Source organism: Aspergillus affinis (assembly GCF_023601865.1).
Source record: "Aspergillus affinis strain CMG 70 chromosome Unknown NODE_148_length_81065_cov_85_020028, whole genome shotgun sequence".
Taxonomy (NCBI): Eukaryota; Fungi; Ascomycota; class Eurotiomycetes; order Eurotiales; family Aspergillaceae; genus Aspergillus; species Aspergillus affinis.
Window position 1 is genome coordinate 567 of NW_026515929.1, and position 27,518 is coordinate 28,084.

Sequence of the window (27,518 nt, forward strand, 5' to 3'; positions counted from 1 at the left end):
GAGAACAGGAGTGGAAACATTGTCACGATATTAGATAAGAAAGCAACGAAGAAACGAAGAATCCGGGTACACATTCTATAGTTGTGGGAATAACTTCAGCCAGAAGCAAGCATCGAACACAGAAGATACTGCCCAGTAAAAAAAGATGCCCGGACTCCAGAAATTTTTGAAACCTCCCATGACTAGAACAGTAAGGAAAAAAGAAGAGGAAGAAAAAAGCATATTGGAGAAAAAGCTGGGCAGAATCAAAAGACATAAGCCGAGACGTCGAATGTGCATAGATGAAATTACCTCCATAGAAGCTTGTCGTCGGCAAATGATAAAACATAAAAGCTGACAAGAGAACGATGCAGGTCATGATGGATGAAACGAAACAAAAAAGGCAGAAAAAAAGAAAAAGGTAAATGATTCATCGAAGAAATGGAAAACAAAATCACTTTTTCAGCTCGGCTCAGCCAGAAAACAGTCAGGTTCTTTTTGCGATGTCTGGAGTCACGAAACTTTGCCGGCATAGTCGGAACGTAAGGCTTGTGGTGTCTTATCGTCCAATTTGGCCGTAGTCAGTCGCGGTAAAACAGATGAGTTTTGATCCCATCGAGAATGACTCCGGTGCTCAACAAAAAGAGTAAAAACTGTAAAGGCGATTCGGCAAAGCCATGTGCTGACGTTTCGTGCAAGATCATCAAACGCTAGACTCTTAAATTCATTGTACATTTGTGCATTGAAATTTTTGGACCAAGAAGTGCGACCAGAAATGGTACAGAACATCCATGTCACGGGTCACCGTCTCGGGTTGCCGTAAAAACTTTGTTCGTCAAGAACTCGTCTCGGAAAGCACTGCAAGGGTTCGTAAGAAGAAACTGGAAAGACAAAAACCATAGAGGAGTAGCCTTCTTCGCGCAGGATGTCGGTATGTAGGCTCCGCTGGTTATGGGTGTATATAGACCGCAGGGCCATGGACCTCGAATCCGACAAAAGTCACGTCTCGACTGATGACAAGTTAGTAAATATTAAGTATATTATAGAAAGGGAACAGGACATACCAAGAGATCAACATCCCGGAAGGAGAAGAGGAGGAGTGTTTGGGATAATTTAATCCGCCCGCTGTCGTCAAGTCAGTCAAAACAGTTCCTGTAGAAAGTGATACCGAGACACGGAATTTTCGGAACTTACGATTTCATTAACTGGCTTCGAAGGAGAAAACTCCGGCGCATCAGTAGACAACGAAGTCTTGGGGACGGCAGTACCGTTAGACAGAGGCTGCTGAGAAGCAGTACCATTTACTGCGCCTTCAACGTTGTTCTGGGGTGCGGCGTTCTCATCGGTCTTGCTGGGCTTCGCCGGAGCAGTACCACTCTTCTGCGCGGAAGGATCACGCTTTTCCAAAGGCAGGACCCACTGCTCCCATTCTCTCGGTCGCAGACGGTCAAGGCCATCCTCGCCGGTGATGTATTCCACGTTTCTCAATTGGCGGGATACATGACGGAGGAACTCGAAATCTTCGGTCAAGGACTTGATTCGCTTGAAGCTAGCGATGAACGCCAATTCCACGAAGCCCTGCGAGTCCATGTGCTTGCGAAGGAAGAGGTCCTTGCACAGGTTGTCCACGGAGAAGTAGTACTCAAGCTGCATGGAGACCATGCTCATCAGAGAGAAAGGTTCCATATATTGCTGATAGGGGACTGCCGTCATGGGGCCGGCGTGCATGGGCTGGTAACCATACATCGTGTTGATGTCCGCGGGGTACTGGTAGACACCGTACATAGTGGCAGAGTTGGGCAACGAAGGCGACCTCAGGGACATCCTGTGACCTTGGGAGCCATTGGGGACACCGTTGTGCGATCGCTGACGATCGTTGAAGCCGAAGGACTTCTGGTGCATGAAGGAGTTGTGCGACATGTGGTTGTTGGCGAAGTGAGAATTCTGGGAGCCACCGAAGCCACCGCGGCCCCGGGAGCCACGGCCTCGGTCAGCGCGCGACTCGCGAGAGAACTCCTTGTCCTTGCGGTCACCTTGGAATCCAGAGAAATCAGCCGACTTGGGACCATTCTCGAACCGGCGGTCGTTGGACGAACCCGAGCGGGGACCGGCCTGTGCATCCACGGAGAGGTTCGAGTTTCTGGCGCCATGGTCTCCGCCCTTGTGGGCCGCATCGTGGTTTCTGAAGGCCTTCGCATCGCGGTGGTGTCGGGGGAAAGTCTCGCCTCCGTTGGCATGTCGCCCAGCAGGGGCGGCGTTCGCGTTCTCAGCACCCTTAGATCCACGGCTTCGGTCCGTCGTCTGGGCTTTACGCTGGTCGGCAGATCCAGCATCGGCACTGTTCGATCGCCTCGAAGGCGCGGGGAGGGAGTTGGCGCGAGCGGAGTTGGCTTCGTTCCTTCCTCGGTCTGCGGGCGAGGCCTTGGCAGAGCCTTGGGCCGCCTGTCCAGAGGCAGCCTTATCGGCGGCGGCAGCGTGAGCGCCGTTGCGGCCGCCCTCCCGTCCACCACGGGCAGTACGTCCGCCTCGACGACCGCTAGAGGGAAGAGGGGTGTTGAAAACGGCAGTAGGGACATAGGGCACGGGCATCCATTTCTCCTTACCATGAGGTCGAATCACGGGGCTCTTCTCGGATTTGTCGCCCTTCTCCTGGGCCTTCTTCTTCTCCTCGCCTTGGGCGACTTGCGGCGTGGGCCACAGGGCAGCATCCTCAACGGGAGGGACGTTTGCGTTCTCATCGCGGCCCATTCTCTTGCGGTTGTTACCCTCGGAGGCGGCATCGGCTCCCTTCTTCTTGGGGGCAGCCTTAGGCTGTTCCTGCTGGTTATCACCCGATATCGAGGAGGCTGCCGAAGCAGTCTTCGCGTTGCCGTTCTTGGGCGCAGGCTTTAGCGTCTGCACGGTCTTGGCTTTGGCTTCTTGCGCCTCCTTTCGCTTCTGCCACACGTTCACCGCGGGAAGAGGGGCGGCCTTCAGCTCCTTAGGGGGTTCCTCCTTTTCGTCCTCAGCGGACTTTTCCTTGGGATTTTCGTCTCCACTCTGCGGCTTCTCAGATCCCGAGGCCTGTGATTGTTTATCCCAGGTAGATTCCGAGGTACCATTCGGCGTATTTGAGCCTTCGTCTTTCGCTTCCGTAGAAGTCGAGTTGCCGGCACTGGGGGACGTCGTGCCCGACGCGGAGGCCTTGGTTGCGGGAGCCGTAGTCTCCGATTCCTTCACCGAGTTGACGGGAGTGTTCTCTGCCTCCTGAGGTGCCTCCGACTGCGAGGTCAGGGCGTTTTCAGCTTGCGAAGTAGAGTTCGAGTCCTGCTCATCGGGCTTCGAGACATTATTCGGCTCTGACGTCGTCTTTGCTGATGGTACCGAGGGAGCAACGCCCTTAGCGGCTTGAGCATAGGAAAATGTAGCAGCCATTTTCGTTGTGGAAATAGAAAAGTCTAATATATCCGTTCTAGAAATGAAAAAAGGTGTGAAAAATCAAGTTGTTCTTCCAGAGAACAGGTGCCTCCGTTGGCAACTCCAATCAAATAAATCTGCGAGCGCCAACTGTGGGCGAGAGAGCTCCAGCACTTGACGGCAAACAGAGGATCCGACTTCCGTCCTCTTGCGACCCCACCAAGCTGCAGATTCCCGTCACTGGACGTGGCTCCTACTTCGGTGCAGGTTATGGAAGATGGCCGATTTAACGGTTGGCGAAAGTCACGAAAGCTTTATTGGCTGTCGAAGGAAAACGGTGTATGATTCGAGATCGTATCCGGGTATTTTCTTTTGCAATGTTTTTCTACCACACGAATCGCATAAAATTCGCTCGGCGATAGAAAAAGAAGATTTCTTCCCTGGTATCGTTTCGTCCGAAAGTCGGGATGAATGAAAATGGTTGAATACGGTGTAGGAATTGGCGTCGGTGACTTCGGCACGATAGTCAAAAGAGACACTGGCTTCGAGACAAGATTGGATTAATACACGCGAGATCGAGACATCAACAGAGCTTTTCGTGAAGATCCACTGAGCGTTGCGTAGACCCAGCACAGAACTCACCCAATTTATGCCGTTCGAGATTCGGACCGTCGGAAGATTCGCGAGGACTTTCCGATATGCCGCTTAGGTAGTCGAACGGTGAAACAAATCACGACCACGAGTACAAGTTTTTAATCTTTCGAGAGGACCCCGTTGGCGTAGCCCCTTGTGAAGCGTAGGCGAAAAGGCGCGACTTGCACGTGGTGATAACCGCAACGGAATAACGACGAGATGGGATTTCGGATTTCCCAGCGAATTGAGGGGAAAGAAAAATTGACAGGATAAAGATCCAGGCGAAAGCGACGATGAGCAATCAAAAAAAAAAAAATATCAAAGCAGATCTCGTGCGGAGAAAGTAAAAAATCAGAAAGGGATCAACCGATCAAGATGCCCTTGCCAGCAGAAAAAAGTCCCGCGAACAAAAAAAAAAAATAGTGGACGTGGGAGAAGATCGGAAGGCGGAAGGAAGATGTGCACTGAAGAATGAGAGCACAACCTCACTGCGGCAACACGGACGCCAGCAACGGAACCACGGGGCGTTGGCGAAGTTGAAGAAAGGTGGAAGGAAGGAAACTTCCAGGATGTTGAGGGGAGAGAGAGAAAGAGGGGGTAGAAGGAGGGGGGTAAGAAACAAGAGGGAGGAAAGGGTAGGAAGAGAAAGCGAGGGAAAAAGAGACGAGCGTAGCGCAGTGTGTGAGAGAGACTGGAGAAGTCCGAAGGGCAGCGCAGGGGAAAAAAAAAAAAAATTAAAAAAAATTCAGAACAAAAAAAAAGAATAATAAAAACAGTAATAAATTTGGAGGGACGTGGAAGAAAATCCGAAGGAAGCAAATGAGAACAGAAACAGTAATAATAATTGTGGACTGCCAGAAAAAAAAATTAAAAAATTAAAAAATTAAAAGGAAAACCGAATAAAATGATTAAGTTACGCCTGTAAATGCGGCGTTTTTCCCTTTCCTCCCAGAATGTAAAGAGGTTTCTACGGTTCCTCCCATCCACCCTGCCCAAATCAACCATAATATAATATATAATCAATTCAATGTGCCTTTCGATGATACTAGAATTCATCCTTGCTTCGTCCGTCGTCTCTCGAACGCATCCCAAAAAGACGGTCCGCCGAAGAAGTCCTGGATTTTAGTGGACTTCAGGGCTTCTGTGGGTATGAACCGCCCATCTCCCTTCCTGTCTGGGACTAATTCCGATCGTGAATTTGGTTCGACTCGCGCATTATCATTTATTGCAGACCATTCTCAATTCCAATCCATCGCTCGAGACGGATCTACGGATGTGCCTTTCTACCCAGTCAGACCGACCTCGTACCTGAGTCCGAGAGATGTACACGCGGTATTTCTATATATAACCCATCGACTCGAATTCCAGACCTGCCACAGAGACAGTGTGGTATGTGCTTAACCATGTTGGGGGCGGGTCCAATGCTCTTTCTGATTCATGATCATATCGACTGCTCCTACGAGGTAGAGGTATCGTATATGTCCCTCTCATTATGACCTAGGTACATAGGCTGGAGAACCTTGTCCTCGGGTGTCCTCTCTCTACCGACGTTCCGCAGTCACCCATTCGCCCATGGATCTCGGACGACCCCTCTTCCTATCGGCCTCCCCTTCAGCCATTGTTCAACCATCATTGCCATGGGCCAGGGCAATTGGAGGACCGGCAGAAAATCCGCCGACTCCGAGTCAAGACCGAGATCAGAGACACCTCTTTTGCTACCCAGTCTGCACTCGGACTCTTGCAGAGCTGTCCAGGCCCTACATACTCTGTACGCACGTATACTGGAAACGATCCTCCTGGTTTCGGCTACCTAATATACTCTACTCTAGGCTTATTACAGTGATCGAGATAATTGTCCTGTCATCAGCAGAATTGCCATCAATCGAGCCGCAAGGCAACCAGATGGAGGGGCTTGGAGGGGTTGTGCCGTGAACCCCTCTAAGCCTGTAACTATACAGATTTGGAATAAAGCAGTCCGGTGGTGCTGGCCCAGGTGTGACCTTCCGAGCAAATTAACCATAACAGATTAACAGTAGCGCCCATCCTACTCCCATGTGGCATTGCAACCCCGGATCTAAACGTCAGAAATATGGCATTCTGTCCGTTTGTTTATAATGGCTTTTAGTGTAGGTGTGGTATTATTAAATACCACAAGTCCGTGGAGTAACTAGGTAATATACAGTACTCTAGGTAGGTTCATCTCATCAACATGATTCAACCACGGGAAAACAAAGAGAGTTCCCCCAATTAAATATCAGCCCGTTCAAGACAACGTTATGTTTGATGAAGATTATCCAGATCATCCTGAATATCTAAATTACCTCATTAAGGACGGATACCTTGGTGTACTTCGGTGGTGGGCCCACCTGTCAGAGACTCTTACAGACATAATTTCCCAAGTAATTCCTTCTTAGTTTATTTTACATCACCATACAGGGCATTAAATATTCCATGGTTTCAAACCTCATTCCCTGTTAATGTCCAGATTAATCTGCCGCTCTCCGTGGGTGCTCCGAGGCCCGAGACCTAAGACAAGCATCAGGGTACTTCCCGCGTAGCCCCCGGATAGCAGCAGCGGCCGTAGTCTACCGTGGGCTGCGTACGCCCAGGTAAGGGATTCGTGTTTCTCTCCGGCTACCCAGGACTACGGGGAATGCCTTTCCCTGCATGATGTTTCGTCCATCGTTCTACGGTGTACGGAGTAGGAGTATACTGTAAGTGTTCTAGTCTCTAGAGTGCCAGGGGGCCAGGATCTTGCGTCCATTACTTACCCCTCTCATCTTGTGTCTACCTATAGATTTCATTCCTTCGCCCTCTTTTTTCTTTTTCCTCCCCTGACTAGTAATGTAGGTCTGTATGTACATTATGTATGTGCTTGCTTCCATCAGATCTGACAGGTTCATCTTCTTAGGATATATCGTTATTGTGTAAATGTGATAATCGAGGTAGATTCTCAAGTAAAAAATAAAATAAGATAAAAAGGACGGTACCTGTTCTATACGTACCTGTAAAACTCGAGAATTCACGTGCCTTCACCTCTTCCCGTCCGTCCGTCAGACTCGCAACTCAAACTGAGACCTTCTCGGCCTCTCCCCTGTCTTGTCTTTGTCCGGGGGGGACTCCAAAAATGTCTTTGCATTGGACAAAAAACGTAATAATCAAGACATCCCATGATTCGGGTAATTACAATACCCCATCCATACACATGTCTCCACCTCTTATCCAACATTGAGAAACATGGGATCAGCATAAATTTCTTCATGAATAAAACCGTTCACCCGAGATCTGAAGATTGATTTACTTCGTCCCCGGAGTTGGCATAACCTTATGCTCTACCGGCCACCATCGGGATCTAATGTTGAACTTAGGGCTGCCTGTGGCTAGATACTGCAATTGTACATATAGTTAGTTATGCACTGAACAGTATCTTGCCTACCTATTAAGGTAGATACAATACATCATGCATTAATTACATCTTTGATACATGTGACATGTGACATATAAATTACTTTTTCTACCCAGGTACCTATTCTTTCCTCCCTTCCGGTGCATGCCGTGCCATTTTTATCCACATCCACTTCTGTAGACCTCCGGAGTAGGAGAAAGACTAGAGTACCGGCATCCACGACCTAAAGACCTTAACCCAAACAATCTAGATACATGGATGAATATAAGTACCTTAGTCGAAATCAAAATGCCTATGTCATAGTTGCTCAGACCGACCAATCAAGCCACTTCATCCACCGTTCAAGAGAATGGAACACTAGTACATACATAGATACGTATGAGGTAAGCTTGCGGGAATAAAAACAGACAATATGGGATTTCGTACTCTGTAAACTAATTACTCCAGTATTAGGATTAGATTTTAACTAACTAGATGGTATGAACCATCGCTTAGCAGCCCGCGTGGGTGACGGCCATTAGGGCTGAGGCTTTTCCTCTTTTCTTTTCTTTTTTGTTCCGCTTCTCGGAACTCGGGATTCTTCGGAGGTTGTGGTATTTCGGTGTCACGTGTCCAGTTGCCTTCCATGTACTTTGTATGGTTGGGACAGATTCACGAGGGTAAGTTCTTTCTTTTCCCCCCGAGGAGTCTCTATATACGAACTGGTTCTTTGGTTTCTCGGGTTGCGATCGACAATTGATCCCTCACCCCAACCATCACTACCAATGTCGCACACTAACCAAGACCTGTTCGGCCGGGTCGAGCTCCAGAGATGATTGCGAACTGGTCACGGATCCCAGTCGCGCGAGCACTTGCCAAACAAGTTTCCGCTTGAGGTTCTCCCGCACAGGGATCTTTTCGACGGCGTCGTATCCGTTGAAGTATTTGATGTAGATGGGCCAGTACTCTTTCATGGAATTTCGAAGACCCGCGTATTCCAGATCGCCCTCGCCGGCATCCCCGGGTCGTCCGGCGCGACCACGCAGGAAGAACCGTGGATGGTCGGGGAACCGCGCCACGATCTCGTCGAGCCATCGCGACTCCAGTGGCGAGGCCCGATGCGGGAATAGGATCAAGGACGACGTCTTCAGGGACGTGTGTCGGTCCAGCATCGAGTAGGTCAGGCGCATCCCGCCGTCCGGTTTGTACTGTCCCGGCATCGGGGTCTCTTCGCCGCTGCCCTGGCTCGCGAGGGATGAGGAGGACGAGGAGCTGGTATCGTCGAAGTCGTCGTCCGCATCGTAAGACTCGCTGTGCTTTTCGGGCTCCGGGGCACGCTTCCGCAGGTACCTGTCGACTTCTTCGCGTCGTAGGGCCATCTCCACGGCCAGTTTGATCTCCGGGGTCACCTTGACTCTGGAGAAGGAGCGGAGCTGGGTCACCCACCCTCCTCTTAACAGCCATGCGAGTATAGCAAAGTAGGTCTCTTTGTGGTCTTTGCTGGGGATAAAGCTTCCGTAAGGCCGGGGGGTCCCGCTCAATGCGGACAGCATCTTTGGAAGACTCGGAAGCGTGGGAAACGCCGTTTGATACGCGATCGTCGCCACTTCCAGCTTGCTCAGGTCGCAGTTCGGAGAGACAATGAAGGTATCCCGTTGGTGAAGTGGCGGGATCGCACGGGCCCGTCTCCAGTATATCAGATGACTTGCCAAAAGCTGTATGGTTGAGAGGGAGATCCCCGACGATGCTGATATCTGAGCAAAAGACTTGGTCGGCTTTGAGCAGCGAATATAGTGAGCTAGCGCGGGAGCCAATGCACCTCCAGATGACTCGACATCCTTCAGGATGCTGGTCTCGTTGTCAAGTAACAGGAGCGCAAAGTGTTTGGCCGGGACTTGGTGCGGCGCGGTATTCTCATCAGCGGTTGGGTCATCTACCGGAGTGACACTGTCAGCCGTCGTGAGCCAGAGACCAGGGTATGCCTTGTCGGTTGGGCCCGGAAGATACGGCGTCGAGGTCAAGGGAGGAATCTGAAGGGAGATAGACACGTCCGGACTCAGGGCCACGGACGCAATCTTCGACGCCGAGATACTAGAATAGACGGTATAGATGGCTCTAGCCAAGGAAGATTGGTTGATGAGCTCCGAATAGAGAGTAGTCGCAGACATTCCTGTAGCCCGTAGTCAGCATGCACAGCTTTCCAGCATCCAATCTCGCAAGAAACCATCCATCACATACTCTTCTCTTTCGCCTTCTCCTTGATATGTGATATATGCTGGGCCTCCCTCCAGACATAGTCCGTCCGCGCCTGTTCCCATTTCAAGGCCTTTGCGAACTTCTTAATGATATTGTCGTAGATCTCCCGAATGCGCATCGAATACTCGAGCAAGGGCGGATCCAGCACGAAGACGACATTGAACATAGTCATGGAGTCCTTATCATCCGCGTCTTCACTCGCCGTCCGTCCTCCCCCGGTCTTACTACTCGCCATCGACGCCATCGACGCGCGGTGCGATTCCGCCGCCGCCCATAGACTCGGGCTCAGCGTCTCCGTCGACGCGGCCATCGTCAAATCCGGATTGTCATCCTGCACGTCCTCGACATTCTCGTTGTGACCGAGCTCCCCGCCCTCCCAGTCCGCGCGCGGTTTCTTCTTCTCCTTCTTCCGCCGCTGCTTGCGCCAGGTGCCTTCTTCACGCACAAACACCGGCCACCCGACGAAGGCGAGATCGTTGATACCGACCTCGAACCGTCGCTTATGCCACGATCGCGAGGGACTCAGCACTTTTTCCCACACGTCCGCCGGAAGCCCAAGCATTGACTCCCACGGCGCGCGATACGGTCCGCCCTCGCCTCCTCCCGCGCCATCCTCTTGCCGATCCGACGCCGCGCCCGGGTCGTCTTCCACGTCCGAGGCTGCGCCACCGCGTTTTCGCAACAGCGTGCGCCCCGAGCTGATGGACCCCGGTCGCTGAGAGTCACCCCCAGGTGACACGGACATGGCCACATGATCGTCGAGGCCAAAGTTACTCGACCGTCGACCGGCGGTGGTCGCGGACACCGCGCTGCCGGCTAGGTGCGTGGAGCTGGGGTTCTGGCTAGGGACGCCGCCGGCATGGTGTTGTTGTTCATCCTCGTCTTCATCGGAGGTCGAGCCGCTGTCTTCGCTGGAGCTGGAGTCGTTGCCCTTGCTGATTTTAGTCTTCGAGGCGCGCCGCGCTTTGCTGGTGGTTGCGGATCGGAGCCCGTTCTCGCTGAGCGGGTTGGGAGGGTAGTGGAATACGAAGCGAGGGCCGGCTCGCGAGCGGACGATCAGGGCGATTGCCACTAGGCAGGGGTCTGGGGGGCGTGCGATTGAGGACATTGGAGGTGAGCAGGTAAGGACATGCTGGGGTTTGGTGTTTCGCGATGGAAGTGGAGGGGGGATGCGGAAACCGAAGGCTGGGGAGAGGTTTGGGGTTGGATTCCAGACGGCGGGACTGCTTTCCCCGCATGACTTGCGGTGTACATTCAGAAGCTCTACTTTCATTTATCGTATTTTCCACAGCAATGACTTGAGAACTTCCAGTTCATATACCATATACAGATGCACGTTCACTAATATACACATCTCTCACAAGATAAAATCAACACAGCCCCTCAACGCCAGAAATGGAGAGATAAAACAAGTCCCGATCTCACCGACCAGGTGATGAATCTGCTACTAATCACCCAAGGTATCACATCACGCATCTCATGCAATAAGTCTTCAGCTTCCATGCTTCCGTCAATCCTCACGATTTTGTCCCTGACCCGTCACTCGGCGTCGCCGCTGCGCTCGCCCCATTCCCGCCCTCCTGCTTGCCGAAGACAAGTCCGAGGTTCTTGAAATCATCCGGCGCCATCAGGTTCCTATCGAGTTATCGGGGTCATAATTAGCCTTCATTGCTCGCAAAATATTCCCCATAGCGCAAGACTCCGACTCGGTAGTCGGCGCGATCGGTTTTTCCAGGACCGGAAGAGCAAGAACATACTTGTCCATACGACAGGCCAGATACCCCTTGGCGAGCTTTCGACATTCCTCGTCATTGACGCCTCGGCTGCCTTTGAGACACTTCAGATAGCTGGAGATCAGGTGTTTGCATTCACCTGGTCGGAATCCCGTTAATTTCCGTGGATTCGAGGATGGTGATTATGGGAAGGGATAGTTGATACCTTCATGGTCGAGAGGGAAACTACCACGCTCCGGACTATAATTCCAGAAGTCAGCATCTCGTTCATTCCATTGTTTTGGGTGCTCGTCGATTAAAAAGTCCAGCGATATGGAGTATGCGATATGGCATGGCAAACAGGAGCATAGCAAGGCGGAGCAAACTCACGGCGTAGGTTTAGTAGGCACGGCGGCGCCACCAGGACTTCCGAATCCCATGGTAATTCGTATGTCGTCTTTCAAAATAACAGGGGAAATAGAAAGGGTAATCAATATCAGAGCAGCGCAAGAGACGAGAAATGGAGATTCGGGGAAAAGAACGGATCGACTCCCGGATAGACAAACAGAACAAACATGTCAAACAACCGGATGACCATCAATGCATTGCAGATTACACTTGCTCTTCAGCAAGCAGATTTATTAGTGCACCCTAGTATCTTGCATCTCTAGTTACTGTGCTTTGGGGTCTTTATGCAATGACGTGGACTAGCTACGACCATGCTTTGTCACAGTGCAGATGCGGAGTCGAACCAAAGGCTTCCAACCCCTCACTCGTATCTCCTCGTACAACATATATAAAAGGCACATATCTATTGTATCCGGAGTGTCCGGATCTGATATAAGAATGACGTCGCTGGTCTAGGATATCTGCAATTCTATATAGCATTTCCAGACAGCTTGAACGCGCCATTTCTGCAACATATTGTTAATTCCTGAACCCTATAACTATAAATTCAACCATACTTCCAAAATGCCCATGTACGCAACTACCTATAGTACACCCCATCCTACATCCCGAACCCCTCCACCAACTAACTCGGTATGTAACTACCAATAGGACCCTCGAAGGCAGCTGCCAGTGCGGCGCAGTCGAATTCACTCTCGACTCGAGCACCCCCGTCCCCTACCAGCTCTGCGCATGTAGTATCTGTCGCAAAGTGGGCGGATACAACGGCAGCGTGAACCTGGGTGGCATCAACGACAGTCTGAATATCAAGAAGGGAAAAGATGTTATCAAGTATGTCGCAACGCTTTACTGACACTCTCTCTATATACAATAATGTCTATTCTCCCGTACAAGCACCCCACATATACCATTCAACCTGCCCGCTATTCTAAATAACAAATGCAACAAGGATAGGCTAATCAATGCATGCACGACGCAGGAAATACTCCGCCATCATGAACCGCGGCACACCCGATCAGAAGGTATGCTCAAGCGAGCGGAACTTTTGCTCCAATTGCGGCACGATGCTCTGGTTATGGGATCGGCATTGGCCAGAGCTCATTCATCCGTTCGCCTCGGCCATCGATACGGATTTGCCGGCTCCAGACGAGATGGTGTGTATCATGCAGGGCTCGAAGCCGGATTGGGTTCGGTGGCCGGAAGGGAAGAAGCAGGTCTTTGAGGAATACCCGGAAGAGAGCCTGGAGGGATGGCATAAGAAGCATAAGCTGTTTATGAAGTAGGGGTTGAGTTGGGTGGCATTATGTGCATTGATGGACGGTGATGATTTGACGGTGATTACGAATGACCAAGGCTACAGTGGAAAGTATTGAACAAAAATATGCATCAGGTTTGACATTATCATTATGATTATATGTAATTGAAGTGCCCTGCGAGCGTACTTGTTAGCCTTAGCAACATTAAAAGTTCGCAGATACATTTGTTTGAAGCACAAATATCAGTTCTCCAAGGTGAAATTTAGTTTTTTCTTCAACGGTATTCAGTAAGAACACAGCGAATAAATTTGTTCATCATGAAGTGCAAAAGAGTAAAGAAATATAAGGCAACTCACACTTTAATGACACCAAGTCTTCTACAAAACGATGTTCCTACTTTAGAAGTCGACGAGTCAGCAAAAATCTCGAAGCATGCATGAGTGATCCAAGATTGAGTTGTGTCAACTGAAGTCAGGCTTTGAAAACGGTTAGCATATATTGCGACCAAATGATCAGGACAGTAACAACTCACCTCATTAAATCAGATTTTTGTTATGGTAATGTTCATTTCCACGCGGGATCAAACAGTGTGAATAAACTATTCATCATATAATGTTGACGAGATAGGTGTTGGGGTAGAACTGGGTATGTGGACAAGTATTACCTAGGGCAGGCCCGTTAGCATCTTGTCTGTCAAGAGATTGACAACCATGATAGATTGAATTCAAGACTCAGGTGACGAGTTCTCAACAATCAATGCACCGTCCTAACACCCGCAAGGTTTGTACGCCTTGCTTTTGATGGATGCAGGCAGATGCACACGTCTGTCCGCCCGTTCGTTCAAAATATCCTCATCGAGGGGGTGATAAGAGGCAACGAATAGTGGGAAGTTGTATTTACCTATTCAATCGCTTGTTAGCAGATGTCATACAAGACAAGTGAGTGAAGCAAATGAAAGGTTTCCAAAAGGAGTCAGACAAGGCTGAAACTTGAGTTTGTACACGAATTCCACATGGTGATTAAGTTTGAGGAATGCCTTAGCGTGTCATAGAGTCATCATCGAAGGTGTGAAGGGATGAAAGCGGAAGATCAGAAGCAGCAAAAAAAGTTCCAGCATACCTTTTACAATTGATACAGAAGTGGTCGCAGACAGCAGAGATCATCATTAAATCCTGTGTCCTAGAGGCATGACCCTCTTGGTGAATGTTGCAAGTTTCGGATGAGAAAGAACATTGCACAGTGCGTTGTCCAAATGGACGCAGCTGCAGTTGCAAGATGGTGCAAGTTGAGAAAAAAAAGTTTGTGGGTTGCGGCAGACTTTTATAGTACGAAGCTTAGGGCCACGGCTGGCGGAACCCACCAAAGGCGCTGTTTGTCTGGGAGACAAACACAGTCCCAAATGGGCCGTGCTCTTGGCCTCGAATTGTCCTTAAAATTGAGCAGCATTGTTAGTAGTTTCTGTATGAAACTCATAGCTCCCCCAACTACTGTAACCTCTATCTATTTTGTCTATATCCTTTGAATACCCTCTATGGAGCAAACATGGCGATGGTTTGATTTCCCTGGAGGAAGCTGGGAGTGGATTGATGAGATCAGGCAAAATCCACCATTCACCACTACGTAACGGTACCAACCATTGCTGGTTTTACTTGCTCAACGCAGTGGAGTCAATGATCTCCACGTGGTGGCCCATCGGTGAGCAGATGAAAGCAAAACAACCTGGTTGTCTGCAGCTCGACGCTGGATAGCTGAGACTCTGGTTCGCGCAAACGTCATACCCATAGCTAGGGGCCAGGCCTGGATGCGTCAAATTGACGTCGATTCAACTGAGTGAATCGACAGGATATAAATGAAACTCCTCTTCTCCGTAGTAGACCTATTCAGCCCCAGGAATAATTGAATTCTTTGTTAACTAATTCATATCCTACCAAGATGTCGACCACTTTCAAGCTTAACAACGGCGCAGAGATTCCTGCCGTCGGATTCGGAACCTGGCAGGACGCCGAAGAGCAGGAGCAGGCTGTGATCGAAGCTATCAAGGCAGGATACCGCCACATTGATACAGCTCGCATGTAAGGCTTCTTCCTCTTGCTGTCGGATAGCGCGTAGCATTGCTGACCATATCTTCAAACAATAGTTACGGCACCGAGAAGGCCGTGGGTGCTGCCATCAAGAAGAGCGAAGTGCCTCGCGATCAGCTTTTCATCACGACCAAGCTCTGGAACAACAAGCACCACCCGGACGATGTGCCCCAGGCCCTTCAGGACTCCCTCGACGATCTGCAGCTGGACTATGTCGACTTGTTTCTGATTCACTGGCCAGTGGCATTCAAGCGCGGCTCCGAGTCGTTCCCTAAAGATGCTAATGGAAAGCCTGCTGTTGTCGAAACCGACTACGTCGCGGTATGTTTCGATTGATTAGAAAAAAAGCTTTACCTTTGTCCAAGACAGTATACTAATCCTTGCTCCTTCCCTTTCTCTGCAGACATATAAGGCTCTCGAGAAACTGTTGCCCACTGGCAAGGTCAAGGCTATCGGTGTCTCAAACTTCTCCAAGGCCGAAATGGAGCATTTGCTGAAGAGTACCTCGGTCGTCCCTGCGGCGCACCAGCTGGAAAGCCACCCGTGGCTGCAGCAGCGGGAATTCGTCGACTGGCAAAAGTCCAAGGGCATCCATATCACTCACTACTCGCCATTCGGAAACCAGAACGCGCTCTACTCGGAGCATGGCACCATCGGCAAGCTCATCGAGGATCCGGTGTTGGTGGAGATCGGTAAGAAGTACAACAAGAGCGGAGCGCAGGTTGCTCTCGGTAAGTTATATTTACCTTAATTCGGTATGTATAGTGAGGCAACAAAGCTGACAATTTAAATAGCATGGGGTATCACCCAGGGTCATTCCGTGCTTCCCAAGTCCAAGACTCCCTCGCGCATCAAGGCGAACCTTGAGGGCGACTTCAAGTTGAGCGACGAGGATATGAAGAAGATCCAAGGCATCAATAAGAAGCTTCGATTCAACGACAGCAGCAAGGACTTTGGTCGAGACTTCTTTACTGACCTGGAGGGAAAGAACTAAAGAAGTGCCTTTATTGACGTCAGACCCATGCCGCTATGTATGATGATGTAACTAGTCAGTTTAATTATTCTAGTTAGCTCAAACGAGGAAACGAATGTTAATGCAAAGTACCCCGTACTCAAATATCAGCTGCACTTATTTAAACTTTTCCAGCAGAGACCCCAAGACCTTTAGATCGTGGCGCAGTCCAGGGAGCTCTCGTCAGCGTTGAGCCAAGATCGCTCGGCTGTTTTCTTCTGTACGCCGTCATTGTCTTTGTCCCTCCACCATGCCGGCAGGTTCCGCTTCGTTGTCATCCCTTGCCTGCGACCGTCTCGTCGACGCAGCTCGGTTTCGTGAGTTTGGTCAGTTTTGGATATACTAGAGACGTGTATAGTTCATAGAGTCTAGCATGGGTTCTTCCATGTTGGCAAATGCTCGCCAGGGCATTTCTAAGCGCCTCGTGCTGTCGTACATCATCGACTGGATCTTTATTATGTATGATACCCCTATTCTCTTCAGCTGGTTGGTTCAGAAGCTTCTTGATATTGATGTTCTTGCTGCAGTGGTATCGCACTTATTGGATACGGATTTTCTCGCGTCACTCCTAACCACCGCCCGTTTGCTTTGAATGATCAGAGCATCTCTTTTCCCTACACGGAGGACGAGACGGTCCGGACCAGTGTCCTGGTGGTGGTCTCGCTGATTGCTCCAGCTGTGATCATTTTTCTGGTAATCTTGCTCTTTGTCCCTGCCTCCGTCTCTCGGGATACAGGCTCTCGGCTACTGCTAGTGAAGTCTAAGATATGGGAGTGGAACGCCGCGTGGCTGGGCCTGGGCCTATCTGTCGCCGGGGTTTTTATGGCTACTCAGGGCCTGAAGGCCTTGTATGGCCGACCCCGTCCTGACATGCTTGCGCGTTGCAACCCAGACCTTTCCGACGTTGCCTCGTATGCTGTCAGTGGTCTGGGCCAGAGGGTTAGCGAGGCGCCTACGTTGGTGACATGGGAGATATGTCGGGATAAGTCTGATGATCTGAAAGTGGATGGATTCTCTAGCTTTCCCAGTGGCCATTCATCCAGTAAGTTTAAAAGCTCTTGTAGCCGTTGGAATACCCAGCACCGAAGCGAAATACTAATGACGCTGTTTCCAGTCGCATTCGCGGGTTTGGGATATTTTAGCCTCTGGTTATGTTCCAAATTCGCTATTGGGTTCCCGTATCTGGCCCATTCGCCCCTAAGTCAGGAGCTGCGGGTACAGAATCGAGAATCAATTCGCACCCAAGGGGCGGCCCCGCCGGTGTACATGGTCATTGTCGCGTTTGTTCCAATTGCCGTCGCTTTCTTCATAGCCGCATCGCGCTGGTTCGACTTCCGACACCATGCGTTTGATATCATAATCGGGACCCTCATGGGAGTGGTTTTCGCTTGGGTTGGGTTCCGACTGTACCATCTTCCCATCATGCGCGGCGGAGGCTGGTCATGGGGAGCAAGAAGTCCACGACACGCGTTTGTTAAAGGGATTGGACTTTCTAGCCACGTTGGTGCCGACAATTGGTCAAACACTGGGGAAGTTCCTGTGACAACAGATACCGAAAGGCACGAGGACATGGTGGACCTCGAAAGTGGGAGACGTAACTTGGCGGAATGAGCCTGACATCCTTCGACAAGGGTGATGGAGACGAGACAAGGACATCGCCGGCGTTGAATCTTCCCGGGTGCGATATGTAATATGTGTAATCAGCCTTTGCAGTATAATAGTTGTTTTTGGACTCATGTTAGTAATTCTTGATCTCCCATCTTTCTAGTTGAAGGCCACGCAAACGTGCCACCAACGTTCACCTCCAACCACCCACTCTCCCCTCATCCCATCTAGCTTTGGCTTCCCTTCTAGCGGCTAATTTGGAACTCTCGGCCCTCACTCGGCGGATCCAATCGGCAACTTCTTTCTCGGTAGCTCGCCCGTGATGCTCCTCCTCGAGAAAGCTCTCCTCCACCGCCTGGCACACAGCTTCCTGCTCGGCAATCGACGCCGCCAGCCGCTGATATAATGCCTTGGGCGACCACGGAGCCAATGCGGTATCCAGCTCCGATTGTTTCTTGCGCCAGGAAACCTCCAGGGACTGATGCGTCAAGAGAAGCGTTTCGGTCGAGCCGCGCAGCTCTGTGAGATGGGCCTGAAGCTCCAGGAGACGATTGGCTAGGTCTTCGTTGTATTTGAGTCGCGATTGGAGGTTCTCCTGATGAGCGGAGTAGGAGGGGTGCTGGCTAGCGAGGGCAGAGAGGAGATTCGGGTCTTTGAGAATGGTCTGGAGGTCCACGGTCCTGAATACATTTCCGGTTAGATGAAATCACTTCTCTTCTCCGAGAGGGGGGACGTCATACGTTTTGTCCTTGACGGCGTCAGGCAACCACCCCTCCTCGGCAGTCGGGGCCTGGGGAAGAGGATTGGCATGGGCCATGCCGGAAGATGTTTGTTGATGAAGCCCCTGCGAGCCCATCCCGTTCAAAGCGTACCGAGGGTCCTGGTAGTGTGGTGTAGATGGGTTGATCTGCGGTGTACCCCTTCGACTAGCCTCGTGGCTGCCGGGCTTGGGAGGGGGAGGGGGAGGGGGAGGGGTGTCGGGATTGAGGGCTGGATTCATAGCGGAAGGGTGGAAGGCTGCCGGATGCATTTGCACCAATCCAAAGGGAAGATGAAGGGGAAATCGTCTGGGGATGACGCCGGACGCGAGCCAATGGAGACGGGAGAACCTCAGGCAGCAACGGAGAGGATGCGGGGAAGGTCACGTGCTACATGTGGTGCAGTAGAGCGAAGTATTCAGGACTCGGGACTCAGTAGATATAGATATGTATGTGCATCACATGCATATGTAGGTACTTTGATAGCAAAGGGATATCCGCCAGATCATGTTGTGGCCCAGATCTAATCAACTCATTACTTTTGATATCTTCATTATGTCATAATTAGCCCACTAACTATCTGCTCGTAGCCTTGTAGATACCCCAATTCCATGGCCTGAAGCCATGTGCATAGCGGCCTCTGGCTTGGAGAGATCCCCTCTATGTTTTTCTTCAGGACAGGGCCTATATTTCAAGAGTTCTATCCGTTTCTCAGCATCCTGGACACAATCATGCCTTGGCCAAGTCTAGCTAAGTTGTAGACATCCTGCAATTAGCGGACATCTACGGCCTGATCATCGCGAGGACGACACGACTGGAGAGTCAAGTGCCCTTGAACCACCCCCAATATAAGATCTTCTATTTTCCAATACATCCAAGGCTCTCTCTCTAATCCACTCGACGCCGCACTTCCCGATCCCGCGTATCGATATTCCCCCGTAGAGCGTCCTGGACTAAATCTCGCAATTCACTTTGCGTCGCCTCGCTGTGGAAGTCCTCGCGCGCCGCCAGCTCATCGATCCGGCGCTTGAATTCGGGATCCACCTGATCGGCACCCTCGTTGACTTCCTGCTCCGACACCGTCCCCATGTTCACCTGGATATTCGGCGGCAGGGGCGGGGCGGGGTTCAGCACACCCGCCGGCTGCTCCGAGGGTATCGGGAGACCCATCACCTGTCGAAGATATGTGGCGACCTCCGGGAAAGCGTCTTCTGTTTCGATGTTGTCCAGCGCCGTGAATCCCTCGTAGTTCTTCCGGTTGTAGTCCACCCGCAGCTCCTCGACGAGACATTTGGCGATGTCGACGGTCTCCGTCACGAATAGGCAGGTCTCGCCGTCCTCGTCGAGCAGGTTCATGTCCACCTTGTAGTCGTTCACTAGGGCGCGGAGCAGATCGATATGTCCGTACGACGTGGCGGCGTGAAGAAGCGAGTATCCGTGCTCATCTTGACTACTTGCGATGGAGGGGTTGGATTGTAGGAGATTGAGAAGCCCGGCGGGGTTTTCGGCGGCCAGAATGTAAGGGTTGGGTTGAGTCATTGCGGTGGAGAGTCCCTTCAGGGATGAGTCAAATGTCTTGAATTGTATCACAAAGAATCCGGGAGTGGCAGTCGATGATGGAATATTCCGTTTGTTGGGTTGGAAGAAAGAAGGGGACGAAGTGGCGCAGGCGGAACGATGAGAAGAAAGAAAGAAAAGAAAAGGATCGGCGTGAATTTCTGCCCCGCAAAGCAACCACCGCGGATAAGCTTGAGTCACACAAGGCTCCAGAGTCCAGACATTTTCCGGTTGAATTTATTTTGGTAAAAATAGCTTCTCGCTCCTGGAATATTGGGCAGGAGTGGATGCTCTGATTATTTATACCCAAATCCTTTTCTCGTTACCAATTCCCCTTCGTTCACCATTTCGCGAACACTCCCTTCCTTCGTTCGGCTCTTTCTCCCGTCGACCCTGGCGATCCCACCTCGAGCTTCAGCAGTTCCTGTCAATCTTGCGTATCTCAAAGGAATCGAGCCACCAATAAGAACCAGTTGCACAATGGTGCAGCAAGACGTTAGGGAGGTTGTTCGACTCGTCGGCAGCCTGGAGACAGCAAGCCAGAGGACCAAGCGCGATGGGAAGAAGGCGTTCATTTGCAAGAAAACCACTTTCCCGGTCGCTGGGTCCGATAACATCGCCGTGGACTCCTGGAGGTTTATGGACTGGGACTACAAACGATCCGACCTTCCGACATACGCCCGTGGATTGTTCACAACCAAGAGGAAGGATGGTACCCCCGAGATCGCGGTTCGCGGCTACGATAAGTTCTTCAACGTCGACGAGGTGAACGAGACCAAGTGGAGGAACATTGAAAACCAGACCCGGGGTCCTTATGAGCTCAGCGTGAAGGAAAACGGATGCATCATCTTTATCGCGGGCCTGGAGGACGACTCGTTGTTGGTGTGCAGCAAACATTCGACCGGAGGACGGCCGGATACCGAAGTGAGCCATGCGCAGGCCGGTGAGCGATGGGTTGAGAAGCACGTCAGCTCGGTAGGCAAGTCCGTTAAAGAGCTGGCCCGAGAGCTGCGCCGGATGAATGCCACCGCGGTAGGCGAGCTGTGCGACGACAGCTTCGAAGAGCACGTTTTGGCCTATGATCAGGTTGCGTCGGGAATATATATTCACGGTCTCAACTTCAACGTTCCACAGTTCGCGACATGCTCGAGCACTGAAGTCCATGAGTTTGCCGATAAGTGGGGGTTCAAGAAGGCCAAATTCATGGTCTACGACGATATCGACACGGTAAAGAAGTTCCTCGATCAGTGCGCGGAGACGGGAACCTGGGATGGCCGAGAGACCGAAGGGTTCGTGATTCGATGTCAGAGGAACGAAGCAAGCACAGCGCCCCTGGAGGACTGGTTCTTCAAGTACAAATTCGAGGAGCCGTACCTGATGTACCGGCAGTGGCGTGAATGCACCAAGGCGGTCATCTCCGGGAAGGTGCCCAACATCAGGAAGCACAAGAAGATCACCGAGGAGTACCTGCAGTACGCCCGGCGGCAGTTCGTCAAAAACCCCAAATTAACAACCCTTTACCAGCACAACCACGGAATCATCTCTCTGCGAGAAGGCTTCCTCCAAGAGCGCGGGCTCAAGGGCTCGGATATCATTGCCATGGAGAACGAGGGCCCCACCGAGGTGACCAACAATGTCATCCTGGCCCCCATCGCCTCGCTCGGGTGTGGAAAGACAACCGTGGCGGTTGCCTTGGTCAAGCTGTTCAACTGGGGCCATGTGCAGAACGACAACATCCCCAAGCAGAAGAACAAGCCAAAAAAGTTCGCCCTCGACATCACCAACCTTCTTGCCGCGCACCCCGTCGTCATCGCAGACCGCAACAACCACATGCGACGCGAACGGCAGCAGCTCATAGATGATCTCCTTCCGGTGGTCCCCGACGCTCGCTTCGTCGCGCTTCAGTATGTTCACGCGCCCAAGGACCAGCTTCTCCCTGGGATTCGCGAGGTGACGCGCCGGCGGGTCCTGGACCGCGGAGACAACCACCAGACCATCCGCGCCGGCACCCAGAACTCCGAGGATGTCATCGGCATCATGGAGGGATTCTTGAAACGCTTCGAGGCCATCGACACCGACCGCGAACCGGACAAGAGCTTCGACGCCACTATCGACCTGGACGTGGCCGCCTCGTCCCGTGAGAACCTCGAGAAGGTGGTCACCTCCTTGCATTCCCTCTACCCCCATCTCATCAAGCAGGTGCCCACTCCCCAGGAACTGGACGCCGCCATCCACAGCGCCATGGCCGAGTACGAAGTCCAGCTGGACCTCAGCCATCAGTACGGCAACAAGGGGCCCAAGCAGAAGAACAACAACGGCAACAACCAGAAACCCAACCCCAGCGCTGCCTCCACTCCACCTCCTCCCCCCAACCCGCAAACGCTCGCAAAGAACATCGAATACTTCGGCATCACCCTCCCCGCCGCCGACATCACCCACACCCTGCAATCCCTCTTCCCCGCGTCCACCACCAGCCCCGACAAGGCCCGCATCTACAACCACCTCCTGCATTCCCGCCGCATCCAGCCCGCCTTCCACGTCACCCTCATACACCGCGCCTCGAAAAAAGACCGCCCGGACCTCTGGGACGTCTACACCCGTCGCTACCTCGACAAGATGGCCTCGAAACCGGAGTCCGACCCCACTGTCACTCCCGCCCTGGCTCCCGTCCGCGTCCGCCTCGAGCGTCTCATCTGGGACGACCGCCTCATGGCCTTCGTCGCCCGGATCCTGCCCTCCTCTGCTACCGATGCCGACGACCAACAGAATCCCGAGTGGTCGTGCGCCAACCCCATCCCGCACGTCACGGTCGGCACCGTGTCGCCCGCTATCAAACCGAAGGAGAGCAACGATCTGCTGCAGCGTTGGCTGAAGGTCGGGTCCGGTCCTGGGACGGGGATCTGGGAGGCTGAGATTCCCGGCGTGAAGGTCGTTTCGGGACAGGTCAGTGTGGTGATGAGTCGGAGGTGATCTTCTTTCGCTTCATACGTTCAGATATGGAGGGATGAGAAACAATATTTGATGTTATTATAAGCATCATTTTTATTCCATCTATACCTATAGATATCTAGCTGGATAGATGTATGGACCGGATAGGATGGGATAGAACAGGACTCGGTTTCACGATTATTTATGATTAGGTTTAGGTTTAGGATGGGTTTTAGACAAGATCAAAAGCAAGAAAAAGAGGACGAATCGAAAGATATTTACGTTATGAGCATTTACAGGACTGATTTATCTTCTTTTCGGGTGTACTTCTTCGACCACATATACACAGTACCGGATATCATACACGTACTCAAAAAAAGACAACTAGGTCAAGGATCATCTATTAAATTGTACATAGAATAAAGAAGGGAACGCTACGATCATCTAACCATCTATCTACCTAGATATGCTCAACGACAGCGCAACGTTACATCCCAAGTCAAGTCGTATTATTAGTTGGTTATCCAAGAGGAAACGCGCTGAGCACCGAACCGGCCCATGAACTGCAAGCCGGTGCTGCCCATGGGGAAGTAGCTGACGAGGTACCAGAGGAGGGCGGCCAGCTGGAAGATGGACGAGATGAGCGTGAGTAAGGTCGAATGAAGCTGGAAACAGAACAGGTTAGCTTTCATTCCTGGTGTCATAGTCATCTGGAGGTGTATTCGCATGGGATGGGAGGATAAGCAAAGGATGCGGCTCCCTCGAGTCGCGGGAAAATTTCGTCTGCACCCGAAGGAGAATAGGTCACGCCTGGCATGTGCATGAATGATGTCATAACAGACAGGAGCCTTTTGCGCATATGCATCAAGCGGAGAGGGGGGGGGGGGGGGGAGGGGGAGGAATGCAAGATCGTGTCTTATCGCGATTCTCAACACGACCGCACGGGGAGCCCGCGAGGCGGAAGGCGGCAGAAGCGCGAATCTTGAGAAGCGTCCGGAACAGGGGACGGATGGGACAGCCACCAAATCAACGAGAAAGAAAAGAAAAAACAGAAAAAAATAGGGAGGAAAGAAAAACCAAAAAGAAAAAAGAGAACAGAAGAAAAAAGAGTGGGGACTAGATTCAACAGGCAACAACTTACTCCGATGGCAAAGTAGAGAGTCATGGCAATCGAACCAAAATAGGCGGCCGTAAAGGGTAGCCGTGATCCCGAGACCAGATGCTTAGCGTAGACCAGGGGTCCCATGAGAACCGCCCATGATAGCAGGAAGAGAAGAGAGCCGACGGACCATCTAGATTGAACCGCCCCAAACCGGTTGGTGTCAGCGTTTTGGCAGGGCAGAGAAGTAGGGTGATTCGATCTTGGCAAGGAGCAGCACGGACGTCTATGCGGGCAAGATCGACCGGGCGTGGTACAGCCACAGGCCACAGGCATGACAAGCCCTACACCGCATCGTGCCAGGGCCGGTGTGAAGAATGCAGTGGGAGGAGAGAGGACGACGAAGCCACTTACAAAATCGCAAACTTGCGGGGTTTGAGCGACAGCACCGGAAACAGGAAAAAACAAATCATGAAGCAGACCGCCGCTCCAAGGTTGCATGCCGCAAAGACGAGCATGCGATCCCACCGACTCACTGGAGAAACATCAGATGGTTAGCCAGGCATGATTCGATTTCGATTTCCCTCTCACTTCGTCCATGCCTTTCTTTTCCCTTCCTTTTTTTTTGCACCCTGGGGGTGGGTAGGAGAGACGAAAATCAAGGCACGGTCCAACTAGATACGCTCGTCCCCACGGCTTCCGTGAAACCCAGCCAGACGCAGGAACTGAACGGTTGTCACCTGGACCAGGCAGTGCAGCAAATCAGGGAAAAGACAAGAGCTGGTCGGAGCCATCGGTCATGGGCTCGGGGAAATCTTACGGGCAAAGAAAGTGTCCTCCTCTTCCCGTCGATTTGCAGCCGGTAGGGGAGCTCCCGGAGCTTCGTGAGTGGGCAGTTGCACATAGCCCTCCCCTCCAAACGGATTCCATGACTGTAACCGTGATAGGAAAGGAGTCGACGCCGACGAGTTATTGGTGCGCACCGGTAGATCGGGGTCTCGTCGCGCCCAGCCTAAGGAGTTGACCGAGTCGCGGAACGAATTAGAGGTCATGGTTGTGATCTGCTTCCTTTGGGACCCCCCTGTAGTGTCTGATATGCGTGCCGAAGAAGGCGAATTTGTTGGAAAAGGGAGGGGGGTGGAGTGAGAAAGAGGGGGGGAGGGTGTGGGTAAGGGGAAGAAGACGAGAGGCTTTTTGGCTGCAAGAAAGCAAGACCGGACCAGCGTTAGTGTCAACGGCAGGCAGACCAGTGAGAACGCAACGCTAGAATGTCAAGCTGAGGAACCCTCTGCAGGGACTATGCACGGCGGAAACCAGTATGTACGTGCAGATGATCTGCAGATATCAATCAGCCAGTGTGGACGAGAAGGTGTCTGGCGTAACCAGCGGTCGGCGGGCCAGATGACTGTTGCGCAACCGGACTAAAACACCCGAGAGGAGCTTGGGCACGGGGCAACTTCGAGCACCCGCTAGCAAGTCGTGCTTTTCTTGGACGCTCGTCAACCCGATAAGCTTGTGATTGATTCCCTTTGGCGATCGTGTAAATTAACTCGCGGTCGAATTCTAATTTTCTTTGATGGATTTTATTCCGAGAGGGAGGGAGGGGGATGTCCGAGTTCGGTAGAGCGGTTGGTCAGTCGGCGGCAGGAATGACGATATACAACCAATCCAGCACGGGGAATGTGAGCGCGACTAAGGTAATGTATCGAAGGTGTAATAGACGGATCGATAAGGGCTACTAGCACGATAGCCTGGTGGAGAAGGCTTGCGGAGAATAGGAAGGTGAGGAGGGAGGGAGGGAGGGGGAGACTGCTGCAAGATGATGGTAGAGTCAAAATCGGACGGCGTAACCTAAGGCTCTAGCACCAAACCAACGCACGATAGAGATCGCTTCTAGACAGGCGGCAGCATTAGCCATCGTCATCTGACTTTGGAAAGGGAGGGGGAGGGGTGTGTGTGGGAGGGTTGAGCAGGTGGTTTACAAAAATAAAACCAAATCATAATCATAAAAACAAGAACAGTGCCGGGGTTGGAAAGACCAGGGGGGGAGGGTTACATACCACGAGAGTTGGAACCGAACTCGACTGTGTCAGTACTCCGTCGTCGTAATAGTAATAACAGCGATCGAAGAAGCTATTCTGGTGGTAGCCTTCGGCCGGTGTCTCTGAACAGGCTGGAGGGAAGAGACGCGAGAGGAATGGAGGTTCCAAGTCGAGCTTGGGTGGGTTGGCTGAGCCACCAATCGAAGCCGGGCGCAACGGTGACGGGGCCAGGTGACGGCACTAAGCCTGATCCGCACTAGTGATCCCACCCTCTGCCGACTATCCACCAATGAGCGACTGAGGATGTACCGCAGGGGACGGCACCGATGCAATTGATTGGCCACCCATCCTGGTCCGTGCCCTCCCCGCTTGAGGCGATTGGAGCGATTCCGCCACCGCCCATGGGGTTTAATCATTTAGCGCCGTTCCCGCTGACCATCGACATTCATTCATTATTATTATTTCATCCTTCCATTGTTCCCTTCTTAGTTCCTCTGCCTGGTTACCTATGAGCGACCGAACCACACCTACATCACTCGCGTTAGGGCGAGTTCTACGGTAGATCGACGGAGCAGTACTCAGTACGAATCAGCCAACCCTACCCCAACGAGCATAGTCGCTCTCTGGTATGACTCCTCGCCGACTCACTACTAGCCCGTATTCAGTCGCCAATACAGATAGTCAGTATCGGGAGACCCGACAATCTCCAAGAGGGTACGCTGCTTGGGCCAGTGACGATCGCAAATCCCCCATCAACCCCCTGCTTGGTCTCCTTCTTAGCCCAGTCGATCGTTGCTAGAGCAGCCGTTGAGTGCAGAAGTCTACTTGAACTCCATGTACGGGTACTACGCGGTCTAATCGGAAAGTATAACGAGCCCGGGCGGAGAAAGTCTGATCAGAGACACATTACGTAGCTGGGCACTTGCGTTTTTTCCCCCCATCGATCGGGCAGATCATCCGAACGGCGGGTTAAACCATCCAAGGTAAATGACTGGTTTGCAGCGCTCGATGACATCTTAAGCAGAACCCGCGTTGAGCTCGGTGCGGTCACAGACACTGTCACAGACATCAGCATCATGGTTTCTAATTCAGATGTCCTGCTCTGGGGTATTAGGAGAGGAAGAAAAGAAAGAAAAAAAGAAATCATACTAAGTAAAATAGAATAACATCAAAAATCACATAAAACCAAGGAAAATAAAAAAGGGAAAACGGGTAATAACCCTATCTTATATCCGAGACCACTCACAAGGTTTCCCATGTTACATTGCCTATCACAAGCGGATATGATATCCACCTTCTCCCATGGAGAGACACGGGCTCGCTATCTACAGGGTGTCATATTAGCCCGGACGCTTACGAAGAATAACCGAAGGCAACCCAAGAATAAAAGGATTCGCATCCTGTAACTTAC

General features: G+C 51.7%; 9 protein-coding genes across 9 annotated transcripts; 4 read left to right on the forward strand and 5 right to left on the reverse strand.

Moving 5' to 3' along the window:
- Positions 1-1,092: 1,092 nt before the first annotated feature.
- KD926_002229 (La domain family) lies at positions 1,093-3,393 on the reverse strand (the record flags this gene model as incomplete). Its single annotated transcript, XM_053094043.1, has 2 exons — positions 1,093-1,104; positions 1,174-3,393. 2 exons carry the CDS (start codon positions 3,391-3,393, stop codon positions 1,093-1,095), a joined length of 2,232 nt encoding a protein of 743 aa, XP_052951122.1.
- A 4,779-nt stretch (positions 3,394-8,172) lies between these two features.
- On the reverse strand, positions 8,173-11,801 carry KD926_002230 (nitrogen permease regulator 3; the record flags this gene model as incomplete). The annotated part of the gene is made up of 6 exons (XM_053094044.1): positions 8,173-9,563; positions 9,632-10,872; positions 11,186-11,284; positions 11,407-11,521; positions 11,588-11,622; positions 11,752-11,801. The coding sequence occupies 6 exons, from the start codon at positions 11,799-11,801 to the stop codon at positions 8,173-8,175; spliced, it is 2,931 nt and encodes a 976-aa protein (XP_052951123.1).
- Positions 11,802-12,333: 532 nt separating this feature from the next.
- KD926_002231 (GFA family protein) lies at positions 12,334-13,052 on the forward strand (the record flags this gene model as incomplete). Its single annotated transcript, XM_053094045.1, has 3 exons — positions 12,334-12,341; positions 12,421-12,600; positions 12,749-13,052. 3 exons carry the CDS (start codon positions 12,334-12,336, stop codon positions 13,050-13,052), a joined length of 492 nt encoding a protein of 163 aa, XP_052951124.1.
- Positions 13,053-14,957: 1,905 nt separating this feature from the next.
- Positions 14,958-16,100, forward strand: KD926_002232 (aldo/keto reductase; the record flags this gene model as incomplete). Its single annotated transcript, XM_053094046.1, has 4 exons — positions 14,958-15,097; positions 15,163-15,427; positions 15,510-15,837; positions 15,901-16,100. The coding sequence occupies 4 exons, from the start codon at positions 14,958-14,960 to the stop codon at positions 16,098-16,100; spliced, it is 933 nt and encodes a 310-aa protein (XP_052951125.1).
- A 268-nt stretch (positions 16,101-16,368) lies between these two features.
- Positions 16,369-17,729, forward strand: KD926_002233 (phosphatase PAP2 family protein; the record flags this gene model as incomplete). Its single annotated transcript, XM_053094047.1, has 4 exons — positions 16,369-16,435; positions 16,484-16,577; positions 16,646-17,160; positions 17,233-17,729. The coding sequence occupies 4 exons, from the start codon at positions 16,369-16,371 to the stop codon at positions 17,727-17,729; spliced, it is 1,173 nt and encodes a 390-aa protein (XP_052951126.1).
- Positions 17,730-17,916: 187 nt separating this feature from the next.
- KD926_002234 (vacuolar protein sorting family 37 protein) lies at positions 17,917-18,753 on the reverse strand (the record flags this gene model as incomplete). The annotated part of the gene is made up of 2 exons (XM_053094048.1): positions 17,917-18,403; positions 18,464-18,753. The coding sequence occupies 2 exons, from the start codon at positions 18,751-18,753 to the stop codon at positions 17,917-17,919; spliced, it is 777 nt and encodes a 258-aa protein (XP_052951127.1).
- A 616-nt stretch (positions 18,754-19,369) lies between these two features.
- On the reverse strand, positions 19,370-20,020 carry KD926_002235 (ankyrin repeat protein; the record flags this gene model as incomplete). The annotated part of the gene is made up of 1 exon (XM_053094049.1): positions 19,370-20,020. One exon carries the CDS (start codon positions 20,018-20,020, stop codon positions 19,370-19,372), a length of 651 nt encoding a protein of 216 aa, XP_052951128.1.
- A 498-nt stretch (positions 20,021-20,518) lies between these two features.
- Positions 20,519-23,008, forward strand: KD926_002236 (tRNA ligase; the record flags this gene model as incomplete). The annotated part of the gene is made up of 1 exon (XM_053094052.1): positions 20,519-23,008. One exon carries the CDS (start codon positions 20,519-20,521, stop codon positions 23,006-23,008), a length of 2,490 nt encoding a protein of 829 aa, XP_052951129.1.
- A 470-nt stretch (positions 23,009-23,478) lies between these two features.
- Positions 23,479-25,117, reverse strand: KD926_002237 (putative Golgi traffic protein SFT2; the record flags this gene model as incomplete). Its single annotated transcript, XM_053094053.1, has 4 exons — positions 23,479-23,631; positions 24,108-24,258; positions 24,480-24,600; positions 24,886-25,117. The coding sequence occupies 4 exons, from the start codon at positions 25,115-25,117 to the stop codon at positions 23,479-23,481; spliced, it is 657 nt and encodes a 218-aa protein (XP_052951130.1).
- Positions 25,118-27,518: the final 2,401 nt, after the last annotated feature.